Here is a 16,901-nt window from a genome sequence, read left to right as displayed (position 1 = left end):
CAACAACTAAGACATCAGCTTCATACATCTCCTAAGATACTTTGTCTAAATGATGTCAAATTTGTGGGTGTTAAGAGTTGGGGCATGGTCTGTCTTGGAGGAAGCATGTGTTGAGGAGTAGTACACACTTGATCTGCTAGAAAAATCCAAATCTTAAAAAGAACTTGACCTTGAAGGAATATTCCCTTGCTGTTTGTGATGGGAGACATAGAACAAAGTCATCCTCATGACCCTGACAGCCAGCAAAGAGCCAGGTCTGTGAATGAGTCCAGGCTACACTACCCAACCAAGCAGCCCCCAGCTCACCACAGAGATCAGGGGCCAAGCCGCAGGCAAGAAAAGCAGTGAATGGGAGAGAAAGCCAGTTGTGTGATAGATCAGCTTCTGTGAGAGTGGGAACCCCTCCCCACTTCTCCACAAAGTTTCTTTAACTATATTTGTTTTACCAAATTTTTATGATAGCATAACAAAGCAATGAGTTTCCTGTAACATGAATTGTTAAATGGTCATTTAATAAAAATCCTGGAGCCAGATACTGGGGTAAATGCTGAAAAACCAGAGAGACAAAGGAACAAGCCTTATGTTACCTCTAGGACTCCTCAGCCTGAAAAAGCCTCTAGCTGAAAGGGACATTTTCGCTGAAAAGCCTTTAATTCCTGTTCCCTCGTGCCTTATATACCTTTCTCCGCCTTGTCATATTACTTCCTGGGATTAAAGGCATGTGTGCTTCCCAAGCAAAGGCATAAGATCTCAAGTGCTGGGATTAAAGGTGTGTGCCACCATTGTCTCACTCTGTTTCTCTCCTAGACTGAGTCAATCTCATGTAGTCCAGGGTGGCTTTGAACTCAGAGATCCAGACAGATCTCTGTCTTATGAGTGCTAGGATTAAAGGTGTGTGCCACCACTGACTGGCCTCTGTGTTTAATCAAATGGCTTGTTCTGCTTTCTGATCTTCAGGCATATTTATTAGGGTACACAATATATCACCACAGTTTTATTATGGAATTTTGTAAATATTTTGTCTTTATTTGTTCCCCTCTCCCATTATCCTCCTTTTCCCCCTTGCTCTGCAGAGATAGAAGCACATTCATGTTTACCCATTGCCTTATTCACAATAGCTAAGAAACATAACCAGCCTAGATGACCACCAACAGATGGATGGAAGAGGAATGTGGTCCAAGTACACAATAGTTTCTTTCAGTTCTGAAGAAAAATAAAACATGATACTTGCAGGGAAATGAACGGAATTAGAAATCATTATATTAAGAGAAGCCAAATTCAAAAAGACAAAAGCTACATGTTTTCTTATATACTGATGCTAGATTTCAATGTGTCTCTGGGGGTGGAACACAGGTGATGAGACTAGGAAAGAGAGAAAGAAGAGATCGTGGGGAGGTCATAGAACACCTACACCTCTATTTCATCTGATGCCTCCTCCATTTGGTTTCTTAGTAAATAAATGTCATTATAGCTCAAATGACTGTGAGGAGTCCTCCTCAAGCACGCCCCCTTTCGTCCTCTTTCTCATCCTAACACCAATTCTTGTTTCTACCTCCCAAATGTGTCCTTACCTCTCCCTTAGCGCACCCTCTCACCCACTTGCTCTAAGCTCCCAGCATCCCATCCGACTGGCCTGTGAGTGGTTTACTCAGCATCCTGAGGAGTCTGTTCTACATGTAGCAGCAGCAGCAGCAGCAGCAGCAGCAGCAGCAGCAGCAGCAGCAGCGTGGGTTAAAGTGGTGCAAGTGTGCCAGTCCCTGGGCACTGAATTGCCCAGAGGTGGGGAGGGGCTGAAGCTTCCCTTGACTGGGAGACCTGTGTGACTCCATTCTTGCCTTTTCCTCTGGCCTCCTCTCTGCAGCTAGTAGTGTTCTGGGAATATGCAAACTCCCTCCTACTTGGAGGAGACTTTGGAATTGTCACTTTGCTGGGAATGTCTTACCCCCAAATCTTAAAAGACACTTGGTTTCAACAGTCCATATGCCACTTAGGAAGATCTTTTTACCTGTCATATAGTGGATAATGCCATTATTATTTACTCCTCATCTGTCCATTTCATTCTTAGCGTTACCAAAAAAATCTATAATTACATTTATTTGTTTAAGTATAATTATTTTCCAATTTCTGTCTATCAATATGTACAAGAATAAACTCTACAAAAGCAGTGGCTTTATTCTTCGCCACTGGAACCTTACATAATGTGTAGCCCATAGAGATGCCAGTAAACATCTCAGAAGGGACTTTTTTTTTAATCTTACTGAACCTATATGAAAACTATTATTATTTTATACATCTTTAAACCGTTAATGGGGCTGAAATACTTCCCTGTGGCCACACGTATCATAAAGGTAGTGTTCTACCTTACATCCCTTCATGGTTTGGTAGAGACAGCACTTTAGGATGTCTTTCTATGCTGCACATCCAACCCTACAGCTTTCACACTCCTGATACATTTTTCTCCCCTTTGAGCCAGATTGCAATCAAATATTTGTTTATCATTCATTCTGAAAGGAGTCATCACTGGCCTATTCATACTGTAAGTCACATTTCATTTTACCTTCACAGTAAAGTAAGATGAAATTGTTTCTTTAGCATAATGTTTTTCTTTTGTGACTTCTGCATTTAGATAATGATTGGCTCTGGGACCTGAATATAAAAATCTTCCTAGGGATGAACCAGGTAGCCAGACACCTAGAGGACTCCCCTGCACCTTTCAAATCTACCTGGAAAAAGATCCTAGGAAGAACTGTTGTATTAGAAATTTTTATCAAAGCTTAAGTTTGGAATAGACCTTCAGGAGGGAGGCTGCAATGTTGGGATTGATGGAATCTGGAAGACAAGATGCCAAGTGTCAGGATGCTGAGCAGAGGGGGGCCATGCTGCAAGTGCATACATGTGGCTAGGGTACCAGGAGTCCCTTCCGTTTGCAGTCTCTTTTCCCGACATTGAAGGATGTGCTTCACAGAGTGCGTTAGAACTGAAGGCACAGGCTTGGGGACAGAGAGAGAGGACATCTGTGTGATACTACTGAGGGTAGAGTGAGGTGTACACATCAAGATGGTATCCTTATACACTGAGGCCTAGAGAGAGAGAACTAGCAAGGCAAGGGAGTGTGCCTTTGTGTTGTCATGGTACAGAATGCAGCTCTGACCATGTGTGCAGAATTCTGAGAGACAATCCATCTCTGCCTTCAGTGCTAAGAGAAACAAAAGACATTGTTCGGTTCTATACCGCAGTATTAGCTCATTTAAATAAGTCAAAGGCATTCAGGTTAACAGCGCATCAATGATTCTAACTGCAGCCAACAGAAGTAGCACAAAAGGACAGAAGTAGCAGTCTCACATGCTGGGTCTAAAAGTCGGTACCAGCTCCACAGTGATTTACAAAGGCTTTATGTGCGTTCTTAAGTAGAGAAAGAATGTCTAATGACCAGCAAATTCTGAAATCATCCCAAATAATTTTGTGGCCTAGGCAACTTAAATTGCACTGATGAATTAGCATCATTCAGCATCTATGCTTAACAACATTCCTACCACAATAACTACAAACAATCGAATAATTTCTTAACAATAAATATGTGCGATACAATGAAGGAAAAAGACCAAACTTTCTGCCTAAGCGCTGGTGACTTTTATTTTATTTTATATTTTATATATCTCCCATATAATACATCCCACCCACAGTTTCCCCTCCCTTCACTCCTTCCAGCCCTCCTCCGACCACCAGATCCAGTCCTTCTTTTCAACTTTTAATCTTCCCTTTCTATATTAGACAGCTCAGACTATTTATGCAACACCAGAAGATACCACTTGGGGGCAATATAGCAGTTTTTTTTTGTCTCCTGTAACTATGCCAGTATCCTTGGTGACAAAAGATAACTGTGTCTTCCAAATTTGAAACCACATTTTAATATAGGGAAGGGAAATGGCTGTATTTCATTTTAAGCTTACAATGCATAAATCACTCAAGACAAATGCAAGTCAGATTTTCTCCTGAAGGGAACAAAAGTCTGGCTTCTTCGAGCAGTTTTACCTACTTGGCACAGTTGAAGGTATTTTATATTTAGGATTTGTCACAGCCTGTGAGACAGATATCAAGGAATAAAGGAAATCGTTAATAGAAATGTTAAAAAAAAAAAAAGACAAACGCGTACTAAGCTTCAAATGTACTAATGAAAACATATTTTGTTTCTGTCCTGTAAGTTAAAATGCAAAGCGGATTTGTTTTCCTCTCTGAGTGAGTACATTTTCTGTAACGAGCATTAAAATAATCAGCTTGGGTGGGTGGACTGCTGTTGTTTTCACTGGTGTTTTGCATCCACGTGTCCTTTGTGAAGGATTTCTTTCTTTCTTTCTTTTTACTACTAGGGAATCTCTTTCACAGTTTGATGGATGACATCCCTATTCCAAAGCCTTCCTCTTCCGGTGTCGGCTACATTTGAACTGCTGCATCAAGTACTAAGGTTTGCTTCCTGTTTCAATGAAGAGTAAATGAGAACCTCTTCTTTTCGGGATTTCAAGTGTGTTTAGCAGGTACAGTTTCTGTTTTGCTTTTTGCACCTCCTTCTTCAGCGATGTCAGCTGATATTGTTTTAATGTCTTAATCTATTTCCCATCGGCAGCCGCTATTTAACATTAGCGCAGTGACAGGAAGCTGAGGTCGTCTTTGCTGTCAAACTGCAGGGATGGACATTTGTAATTACATGTCTAAACTTTCCAGGGGCCAACCGAGAAGTGGGAAAGGTCAGGAAGCTTGCAGAGAGCTTTGCCGTAATTCCTGGGTCCATCACCGGAAGATCCACCTTAGCAATTCTTACTCAGTGGATGGAAATGAAGAAAGCATGGCAGCTCTTCCATCTCTGAGCATCTTTCTGGATTGGCTAGTTCGGTTTTGACATGGACGGGTGACTAGAAAGGGTTGGGAAGGGGAAGTAGTAATGAGAGGCTGACCAAGACACCAAGTTCTGGGAAGCAACAGGAATCTTGGGTGAGCTGAAGCACAGTGGCCACAGATACCCCACAGTAACTCTATGTTTAAAAGGTAAGAGGACAAGATTCTGAGCCAAGTGTGGTGACTCACATCTGCCTTCAACCCTTGCACTTGGAGGAAATGCAGGAGAACTGCCTCAGGGTCCAGGCCAGAAGACCCTGGCTCAAAGAGCAAAGCAAAGTTTCAACGCAGTTTTTGAATATTTTCATCATAAAAATTGTGACTGTTTGGGAAGATGGTTATGTTTAATCTTCTTTAGCCATTATATAACATTCACATAGATAGGAGCATTGCGATACCCTGGGAGTATGTGCACTTCTCACATTTTTTCATCAGTTAAAAATAAATTTAAGATAACAATTAATGACATTATAAGACTTTTCAGAAATCAAAATGATGTTGTCCTCTATACATGCCTAAAATGCTCTGGAGCACTCTTAGATTAGGGTTTTTTTTTTTTTTTTTTTTTTTTTTTTATGCCAAGGCTGGCTTATCTTATACATGTGTGGCCATGGAAACACAACAGAAATCACAATGGCATTACTATGCTCGAAAGAGGAAAGAGCTACACAGATCAGCGGTTTAAGAGCCTCCGAGAAGTCCACAGGCTCCAGTACGGAGGAGTAGCACCTGCTGCTTGTCCCCTCTTCTCCTGGGCCTTTCTCTCACCCTGTGACCACATTAGCTCAGGTTTGGTACAGCAGAGGGGAGCAGAGAGGTTGTGCAAGAGTGAGGTGCACAGACCTTGGTCCAAAATACTGCAGTAGAGCTCCTTTTCCACCTCCCCAACACCCTGAAGGAATTCTCCTGTCTCCCCCGACTTCACATTGAAACCCCTGCGTGTTAGCTCACCTCCGTATTTTGATATAAGATTAACACCAGCTAACTCTCAAGCATTAAAGATAACAATAATTTGCTAGCAATAAACAATTAGGAAATTTATTTATCAGGGTTGGGCTTCATGGATTTACATTTCTGTTGTCACTATAGTATATTATGCATACATATAAACCTTCACATAGAACACTGGAGGCACACATGCCTGCTACATTTTAATCACAGCTGTCTTCCCTGAAACACATGTTGGTTTAATTGCCTGGAGAGGAATCCCACTATGTGTGGGAGGCAGAGCATTGGGGAAGTAGTCAGGATTAGAAACAGTTCTCAGGATAGGGTTCCCATGCTTCTTCATGGATAATGTCTAAGAACGGGGAGATAAAGGGCTGCAGAGATGGCCTAGCAGCTGAGCGCTTGTTGCTCTTGTAGAGAACCAGCTTCAGGTTCCAGCACCCACATACTGACTCACAACCATCTGTAGTTCCAGTTTCAGAGGTTCCAATACCCTCTTCTGACCACTGTGGGCAATGCACACATGTGGTACACCTATATACATATATATGCATCTAGTAAAATGCATCTAGTAAAAATAAAATTTTAAATAAAAGAAAAGAGGGGAATCCAGAAAATGCATGGACATGCATAAGTGCACACATGTGCACGTACACACACACACACACACACACACACACACACACACACACTGGCTCATACCACATGCTCTGTGTCTCTTAGGACTGCCACCAAGAAGGTTATCCCATAGGTAAACCTTCAATCTTAGCCTAGAGCTCTGAACCATAATTAACTTTTCTTTATAACTTACCCAGTCTATGGTGTTAACAACAATGGAAAACACATTAAGACCTTATCAGTTCACTTTACTTTCATATATCTATCAGTTTGTGACATTCATTCTAAAGAGATAATATATGGAAATTAATAAAATCCTATAAATTAATGACACTATTTTTTGTGATAGAATCAACTCTTAAACCATGTTCTCCCAAACCATGGGTTTTGATGTTACTATCACTTCTGCATTTGCTTTTCTATCCCTGTGGTAAAGCACCATAACCAAAGCAACTTACAAAAGGAGGAGCTTATTTGGGCTTACAGTTCCAGAGGAAGAAGAGACCATCACCATAATGGTGATGCAAGGCAACAGTAAGCAGGCAGGCATGGCAGCTAGGGGAGCAAGCTAGAGCAGCCAGCTTCAACCACGAGCAGGAAGCGGAGAGTGAACTGGGAACAGAGCATGGTGTTCAAAACCTCAAGCCCAATCCACAGTGACACACTTCCTCCAGCAAAGCCACACCTACCAAACCTATCCAAACAGCACCACCAACTAGAGACCAATTATTCAAATGCCTGAGCCTATGAGAGACACCTCATTCAAGTCACCACAGTATCAACAGGTACCATAAATTCAAATGATGGTGTTAGACAGCCATTAATAAACAGATTGGAGTGTCCATGGGACATTATGTGAGTTTCACAGACACAGACTCATGGCCTGTCTTTCTAAAGTTGAGGGTCATATGCTAAAATATCACATTTGACTGAAAAAAAAAAACCGAACCATGATTAATGCATCATTTTTTTCTTTTTTAGGATTATAATTTAAGATCAATCTTAAGGATTAATGAGCCTTCAAAATTATCTGACAATTATTTTGTGGAATGAGTTTGGAAATGAATGAATGGTGAAATGCTATTGAGAAGATAAAATTACCACCAACAGCATCAACTATTTTGAATTCATGTACTTGAAAATCGTATGCAGTCGTAAACCAATTAGTTTTTTCAATAGCAAACACACATTTGAAATAATAATAATAATAACACTACTATGAGCTGATTAGATAAGTGTTTTATGGTTATTAGTTATTTTCTTCTTGAACATTATTCCTATTTACTTAATACTGATTATCTATGGTTCCCACTTACAGAAATCAGATGATGCATTTTAAAGTGAGTCTGAGCAGGAATAGGCTAAGTAATGCATCAACTCGTTTTACAAACTATTGGGAGCAGACTTTTATTCACGTTCTTCCTACCAATGCCATAAATCTCTCAGGCCTCCTGAAGGACCAGATACTCAGTGAAAGCCTTTTACAAGGTCTATTCCACAGCCTGCAGTTTTAGACATAAAAATGAGGATCAGAGAAGAACACTTGTTAAGGTTGAAACCATAGAGTAGCTTTATCACTGCTTCCAGAGACATTCCTCATTTTTACGCTGGGATTTCATTAGCTCTCTCCCCTGACATTATCAAAAGCACTGCATAAATACTGGGGACAAATAAGGCTGACTTCAATCCTGCAACTGCATCATATTTCCAAAAGGAAAAAGAAAAAAAGAATCTATGCATTTTTTTGAAAGGGGACCTTGTAAGTGACAGTGGTCCCTTCTTTGCTAAGTTCTGGGCTCTCCTCTGTACACACGTTGCAGAGTTCATTGATACACAGGGAACTGAAGGTAGGAGACATTAAGAAAGGTCCCCCAAAGTGGGGGTCAGTGAGTTGGCAGTTGCATGCTTTAACTTTGCTTTCCATTGATGATTCTCACTTGAGAAATGTTCACATCCTTCGGATTTTACCCTTTAAATCAAAGTGTCCAGGAATCTAGATGATGATGGCAGTCTATCGCATTTCCTGGAAAGTAATGTACCAGGCACGTGCCATTTACGCATGTAAATGGCCTTAGAGCGGTAGGGGGTCAAGTAGACTCCAGTAATTTCTTCACACAGTCAAAAGAATTTAAATGAACTTTGATTTAATTCCATGAAGATGAATGTACCAAAAGATGATTATATGTGAGAACTATCTCCATATAAATTTATACTTGACACCAAGCATGTCAAATAAATTTACATCTGATATCAAATATATGATAGCTGATCAATGACTTCATGTAGGTTATGTTTCAACTGGACAAAAATAAGGCTCTGACAAGCTTCCTGCCTGGAGGCACAAATCACTTTAGTGATATGTTTTCATCAAAACTGCCAACTACAATCACAGGTGTGAGGAATCTTCCAACCTCATAAAAAAAGTTACAGATGTCAGGGAGTCCTCTCTGCTGGGTAACTTCTGATTTGGTGATTTACAGTGAATAAAGGGATAACTCATGACTTTTTACTCTAAGAACCAACTCTAAATTTATGACATTTCTCACAGTTAATCTATGTGATTTGTGTGTGAAGACAGCCGTAGATGCATCTAACTAAAAGTTACAGTTAGAAAGTCTGAGAAAGGGCTTCATTCAAGCCCCTGGAAGTTTAGAAGGGAGGGGGTAAGTTTTTTTTTTTTTTTTTTAATAAAGTATGGCACAGTGTTAAACGTATTATGTTCAAGAAAATAATAATGTCTCAACAGTGGCATGTCTGATTATTTAAATTCACATGAAAGGACACAGTGGCCAAGTGCTGTATTTGCTGTTAGTCTGTTCCTCATTTTTCTACATACTTCTTTTGAGAGTGAACAGCCTCAGGAATGTTTAACACATCACTTAAATTTTAAAATATTTCCATGCTAAAGTGGCTTTTTAAAGTTCAGGTTATAAGTTTTATTATTTCTTGTTTGCATGTCTTGATATTTTTCATCTGCTCCCAGAGTTTTCACAGAGAAAAGGCATCCCAGCAGCGGGCTTAATTGGAAATAAATGAACTCACAGTCATATCCCTTACTGCTGCTTTTTGTATTTCCTTTAGCTGCCAGGATGTTCTATGCATGGCCACTGATAACCAGGTTAGTGTGTTTACCTCACTGAACAGTGAATAAATCACTGCTGATTTAACTAATTCGGCCTCTGAATATAGGACTCAATGCATTCTCTCTCTCTCTCTCTCTCTCTCTCTCTCTCTCTCTCTCTCTCTCTCTCTCACACACACACACACACACACACACACACACACACACTCTCTCACACACACATCTGTGGAATTTATGGACAGAGTTTAGCAGCATGCTGATATAACATGGTTAATCTTAAGTGAGTTTGTTTATGTTTTGCCCTCCACATTGGCGTGAAGAGGTTTCTGTGTATATTTATACATCTGAAAATATCAGAAGAAAATAATATTTTACAGAATGGAAAACTGATCAGCTAGATGAGTAAGATCTTTTGTTGTGAAACTTAAGTACTTCAGTTGAAGGGTACATAAACACCATGCTGTTTTCTTAACTCTGCATCATCAAGTATAATGTTGACCTACTAAGGGAACAATCTCCTTCCGCATTCTCAGGAAACCATTCTACCTCACCTTAACCACAGATAAAGGTATCTGAGGAGCAATCAGGCAAGGTCTTAAAAAGATAAATCCCAAGAACAGAATGAAACCAGTGAGAGTTGAATGCTTTACTGTGCCCAGGCACGGCATACATCCATCCTGAGGACATGACAAAAAATGGAAAAGAAAAAATAGTGAATAAAGCTTGAAAACATAAAGAAGACTGACGCCTATGGACTTAGCTTCAGGGAAAGCATAAATAAAACTATTACAGAAAACTCGTTACTTCTGGGGTCATTTCCACTGTGGTAGGCAGAGCGGCTGTTTTATATGTAAAAAAATGGGGGGGGGGCACTGAAAACGCCTTTGAAATGACCAGAATAGTTAAGATCTTGGGTTTCCTTTCAAGATAGAAACTAGGATAGATAAAATGAGTCAGAGGCATGGGTTTGGCTTCCAAAGAACAAGATTCAAAAGCCTGTGCGAAAGGCATTCTGAAAGCAATTTTGAGTTGGCTGGGCCTGTCATGGCCATAGACAGGGAAGATGAACATGAGGGAGTTGCATGTGTATGAGGGAGTTGCTGGAGGCCACATGAGAGGATCATTTAAACTTTAAATTTTCAGGGGAAGCACTAAGATTTTCCTCCTGCCTCTTCTCTGTGTTTTTCCCCTCATGCTGTTGTTCCTCCTTCTGAAGGATGCTGAGTGCAGGCCCAGGATTTATGGATAACAACCTGATCAAGTGGGTAGTTGAGGTGTGTGGGATTTCCAATCATATGTGACCCTCTACCCCATTTACTCTCAAACCCCAAATGTCATTGCTGTGAAGAGACACCATGACCAAGGCAACTTATAAAGAAAAGCACTTAATTCGGGGCTTGCTTACAGTTTCAGAGAGTTGGTCCATGGTCATCATGCATGGGAAAAGCACAACTACCTCAACAAAAACGTAACAAGCTGACTAATACATACAATGCAGTAAAACTGTAATTGAATATAACCATGACTAATATATTCCAGGAAAAAATCAAAGGGGAAGTAAAATGAAAAATAGAAGAGAAATTACAAACAGTATGAAGAACAACTGCAGTAAGAAACTAATAAAAGTAAAACTCAAGGGATACCAGCATGTGTTATATATACAAATTTGAAGATACGACTAAACTGTCCTGCAAACAAATGCTTCCAGAAAGCACACAAAGAGACAGAAAATACGAGAAAGTATAAACAGTAAGAACAGAGGGCTGCCATAGCTCAGCAGGCAATGGCAATGGCCACCAAATCTAGTGGCCTGTGTTTGAACCCTGAGACCCACTGTGGAAGGAGACAGCTGACTCATGAAAGGTTTTTTTTGACTTACAAGTATGTCATGGACTATGGGTCGATACCACACATAGACATGCACACTTATATCATCATCATTACCATCATCATCATCATCATCACCATCATCATCACCATCGTCATCATCACCATCACTATCATCATCACCTTACAGGACCAGTGAAATGGCTCAGCAGATAAAAGCACTGCACAGGCCTGGCAATCTGAGTTCTCTCCATTGAGCTCACGTAAATGTAGGAGGGGAGAACCAACTCCTGAAAGTTGTCCTCTGCCTCAGCATGTGCACGGCCACACACTCATGAGTCTGAGGGTGTGTGTGTGCACATGAGTACTACACACACACACACACACACACACACACACACACACACACACACACACACACACGAAGGCCAAAAAGAGAAGAAACAGAAAGATCAACATTTAGCCAAAAGAAAAAGGAAGGAAAAGAAGTCAGTGAGAAAAACATTTCAGGATTCATTGATCAATAGCCTGGCCTGGTGGAGAATGTCTGCAATCCTAACTTCTAGATGCCGATGCAGGAGGACCACAAGTTAGACTGAGATTCTGTCTCAAAATAAATAAGTAAATAAATATCACGATAGAAAAATAAACATGACTGGATTCATTAAATTAATGGTGACTGCTGTACATTACATACATTAAGAGTGATAAGTTTCAAAGTTGGAGAATATTTGAGCCCTACAATGAAATAGGGGAAACTGTGGTTTTAATGAAATAAAAGGAAAATACACTAAGCAACAAGATAGATAGAAGGAGAGAACCCTCCAAAGCCACCTGCGTGTACTTGAACTGCCCCACTCACCCCCTGCCCTCTGAAATGTGAGCTCTTCATTCCCAGGTCTTTGCCTTCAGATAGAACCACACTACTGACTTTCCTGGTCTGTGCTTAAATATGTGTTACATTTGTGAATAGTAACATGTAACATGATTCTTAACATAACTGAGGACTATGATTCTCATCTGTCTATGCCCAACCTCCACTATTTGGTTAAACCATATGAAGTTGTAAAATGTTTGTTTTGGTCAAAATGTTTAAAAATCAGCAGTTGGATTTACTTTAGATCAATAGAGAGGGGAAATAGGAACAACCGTGGCATGAGGAGCTACTGTGATGAAGGAGCATTCTGGAATAAACCAGCTTGGACTCTGTCCTTTCAAGATTCCCAGAAAACCACAGATGCTTATTGACTTGAGTTCAGTTGACTATTTGAAGGTTAAAAGAAGCAAGTTTAAGGACTTGGGCCATCAATCTACTTCCATAGAATGTGAGCTACATCTGGGACTACAGAATACCTACATCTATTACTACTTCAGTGAGTTTTCATTACCATATTTAAATGAACAATTAAAGTGTCCTCCTCACTGGAACATTTCCCAGAGTTCAGAGTGTAATTGTTATAAGGCAAATTCAGAAAAATAAATCATCCAGTCACTTTTGAACCTCATGGCACTGTGCATTCATTCATCTAGTTCTTCCTATTTTTTCCTGCAAGCACTCTGAACAAGGATTTGCTGGAAAATCAAAGTTTCCTTAAATTCTATCCAATGTGTTCTCAGAAAACTTACTTTGAACCAAGTTAACCTGGGCTACATCTTTTTTTTAACTTTCTTTTTATTTATTCTTTGTGTCTTTTACATCATGCCTCCTGATCCCACCCATCTTCCTCCCCCACCAAAATAAACAAAATAAAATTTAAGAGAAAAAAGGAGGAAAAAAAAAAGGAAGAAGGGGAAAATTTTGTCATGGAAGCTGCAGTGTGATACAGTGAGCCACACAGTAAACTCCCTTTAGCCATACATTTTACATGTAGGCGTTCATGGCTAAGAATCATTGGTCTGGTTCGAGGCCCATGGTCTCTGTTATACCTTTTATGCTGGGCCCTCACTGGGACTCTTCCTGGACATTCTGTTGCTGCCCTGTGTCATGGAGATCCTGTAGCCCTGGGTCTGAGGGACTGACCACCTTACCCTGTGCTCCAGCAGATCACAGATGGGGTGAATATTGGGAAGGGCCAACAAATAACCCTGGTTCTGGGCCTGGGTGGCACAGGGTTGATCAACCCTTCACTTTACCCTGTTTTCTCCACCACCAAGGTGGGATCTCCAGCTCTGCCTGGTGATGTGAATGTCGCTCTGTATGCTGTCAATGGTTGTTTAATGAAATGCTGATTGGCCAGTAGCCAGGCAGGAAGTGTAGGCGGGATAAGCAGATAAGGAGAATTCTGGGAAGAGGAAGGCTGAGTCAGGGGAGATGGCAGCCCACTGTCCAGGGCACACAGGTAAAGCCACGGAACATGTGGCAACATAGAGATTAACAGAAATGGGCTGAGTTTAAGTGTAAGAGCTAGTCAGTGGTAGGCCTGAGTTAATGGCCAAGAAGTTGTAAATAATATTAAGCCTCTGTGTTATTATTTTATAAGTAGGCCACGGGACTGCAGGGCCTAGGCAGGACCAGAGAAATTTCTAGCTACAGCCTGGGCTTCCTCATATAACACAACTTTTTGGAGGTATTAGTGAGCTCTTCCTGCAAATGCCTTCATTATCTTTGATAGCAATGCTTACAATATTGGGCACGCTTGAGGGCTTTTCTTCTCACCCGACAGATACATGTCAGTATTGAGCTTACTAAAGAGGATGCAGAATGTGTATAGAAAAAAATTATATTTTCATTTGTTACATTGACTATATATATATTTCTTAAATGGAAAGTCAGGAAAAAGAGAGAACAGGCAAGAACTAGCTGGTTAATAGGTCAAAGAACTAACTAAAATGATGGGTTGAGGAGAGAAAAAAAATAGGATGCAGCCTTCATGATCCATAGTGAATTAAGTTGTTTCCAGCTTATTTTTGAACTTGCACATATTAAATAAAAATCTCTGCTTACAGCAATAAAAAAATGCAATCTTTGTTCAAAGGGACTTGATAGCCATAAAGGTCGGAGAATGGCAGCCCAACCCATTTCACTTATCTTCAGCGAACTGTATGAAATAACAGCTTCAGTCGGATTTTTACCTTGACAGTGAAGCGTTTCTTCTTTGGTGGGCTCCACACGGTGCCCGTTGAATGAATGAACGCACGCAAAGGCCTTAAGGAGGTCACCAACACATAGGCTTTAAGAATCACAGAGAGCTCTTCTGCCCTGAAGACTGCTTCATGTGGAGCAAGGACTGTAGTCTGATTCCTTAAAAAAAAAGTAAAGTAAAATAACACAGTACTACATTGAGAATTGAGTATGCAATGTGTGAATGCATGACCTAAAGCTTCGTAATTCCTCGCCTTGGAGCCCAGCCTTCCTGTGTGGATTTCCTGAAACAATTGCAGCTGTGGATTATCCTCTTACCACCAGGGGGTGCCCCGGCACAGAGATACGCGATCAAATGGGTAGCAGTCTCTGCACTGGAAGACCGAATTGAAGGATTTTCCCCTAAAGGAAAAACAGTGCTTACAATAAGGTTTAAAGATTTCTGATAATTAAATTAGTCACACTACCTGTGACGTCAGATTCATGAGACTGTGACTCCAGAAGTGAATACATGAATCTGGGTGAGAAGCCCGCCCCGCCCCCTCAACCTCCCGGCTTACTTTGGTGATTTCTCTTCTGTTTGTGCAAAGACAGTGAATTGTTTGACAGCTGACAGGCCATCAAGAACATTCTAGAATATTTCAATTACCTCACATCTACCTGACAAACACCCCATCATTCCTGATAATTAATGGCCAACTTAAAGGCCAGATGTGAAGAAATCAACAAATAATACTAGTTTCTTGTCTTGTGCTGAAACAAACACACTTCCATCATAAATTGTACCAAAATATGTGATTATTTGCTTTTCTGTACCATTTCTAAATGTCAAGTATCTAAGTGTAACTGATAATATGTAACTTGTGCTTATGACAACTGTGGAAGTTAAAATATAATGCAGAAGCTGCAATATGATTTCTCAATAAGTACTATTAAATGTTGAAACATTATCTAGTAATCCTATAATTAGATGAGGCACACTCAGTTATGTCTTGGGTGACATAACTAAAATATGTTTTTCCCTGTGATTTACATACATTCTAAAATCCTTTACCCGGAACGTGTAGAATCCAGGAGGAAAGGACCATTGTTGGGGGTGGGGGGAGGAAGACAGATCTGAAGGAGGGAGGGTAGTCGAATGTAGGTGAGATGAAGGAGAAGGGGGGATATGTGGAGGGAGGTTTAAATGGGGAGAGGTATGGGAGGGAAGGGCAGAAGAGGGAGAACTAACCAAAGGATGTTCAGACAAGCCATATGGAAACCTACTATTTCATAAACATCATATATATGTACTTTTTCCACGTAAGAAAATAAGAGTTTCATGAGAAGCACCCTAAGCCAGAGATGGTGCTCCTTCCAGAAGCTACAGATGGCAAAAGAAAAAGCCCAGTGCAGTTGGGATACTTCCCCTCGAGTTCTTGGTCAGGAGTGTCTCAGAGATCTCCCCAATGATACAGGCTGTTGCTATTGCTCTTGGTTGCCCACCAGAACCTGATGGTAAGACTCTATTGCCAAATCCACCACACACTTGGGTCACAGGACATGGTAAATCAAGTTGGTACTGACCTCCCTACTGGCCAGCTTTTGTAGTACAGGATAGTACTATATGTAGGTTCCTGGGGCACGGGGAAGTCATCAAAAGTCCGACCCAACTGTGAACCTTGTGAACTACAATAATAACGTGGATGGCAAAATATGGTAACAGTGGTATAACTGTTATGGGGTAAGCAAGCACTTTTTGCTTGAACTTATGGCATGTTCCACAGGAGGAAATGGGTGTTTAGTATTGTAAATCTGGCTAAGACTCTGCCTGGAGCACTCATAGACTCCAGGGTTAAACCTACTAATATTTTGTTAAATGGACATATTATCAAACTGCTTTCTAAAAACCTATTCCTGTATCTGTAGACTAGTGCAGCTCTCGGTCCTCAACAGAGAGTGGTTAATGCAGAAACTCACAACTTATCGAAGTGCAGAAGAGACGTGTCAATGGAGTGCTCAGCTATAAACAGAACATCTGTAGCCCCCACCCCATGGAAAAGGGGGCAGAAGGACTGTAAGAACCAGAGGTCAGGGAGGACCTGCCTGAAACTACTTCATTTATGAATTCACAGCAGCTGTGTTTGCCTTCATTAGATCTGCACAGTATCAAGCCATTCAATGGTTGAAGATGAAGCAGGAAGGGTCTGACAAGCCCCATCCCTAACTGAGGAGCTGATGGTAGCTGATGGCTTATGGGGGAATCAGATTCCTTTAAGAATGTGGCCCCTGATAGGTTGGTCAAGCTCCAGTGGCCCATCCAGCTCCATACCCATAACTACGTAGGTAGTAGAAATTTGACCTGGTGGTTATTTAAAGAAGAAGGAGAAGGAGAAGGAGGAGGAGGAGGAGGAGGAGGAGGAGGAGGAGGAGGAGGAGGAGGAGGAGGAAGAGAAGGAGGAGGAGGAGGAGAAG

At 40.9% G+C, this 16,901-nt stretch overlaps 1 protein-coding gene across 1 annotated transcript in view; it reads right to left on the bottom strand.

Annotated features, from left to right (window-relative positions):
* The window catches only part of Cped1 (cadherin like and PC-esterase domain containing 1), a 273,880-nt gene that overhangs the window by 152,395 nt on the left and 104,584 nt on the right, over positions 1-16,901 (bottom strand). Inside the window, exon 6 of the mRNA XM_059257422.1 lies at positions 14,438-14,606. Within this exon, the coding sequence (XP_059113405.1) occupies positions 14,438-14,606 (169 nt within the window). The remainder of the gene's footprint in view (positions 1-14,437; positions 14,607-16,901) is intronic.

The sequence above is a fragment of the Peromyscus eremicus genome, chromosome 3 (assembly GCF_949786415.1).
Source record: "Peromyscus eremicus chromosome 3, PerEre_H2_v1, whole genome shotgun sequence".
Taxonomy (NCBI): Eukaryota; Metazoa; Chordata; class Mammalia; order Rodentia; family Cricetidae; genus Peromyscus; species Peromyscus eremicus.
Note: the sequence above shows the minus strand (reverse complement) of the source record. Positions and strands in the feature narration are given on the sequence as shown.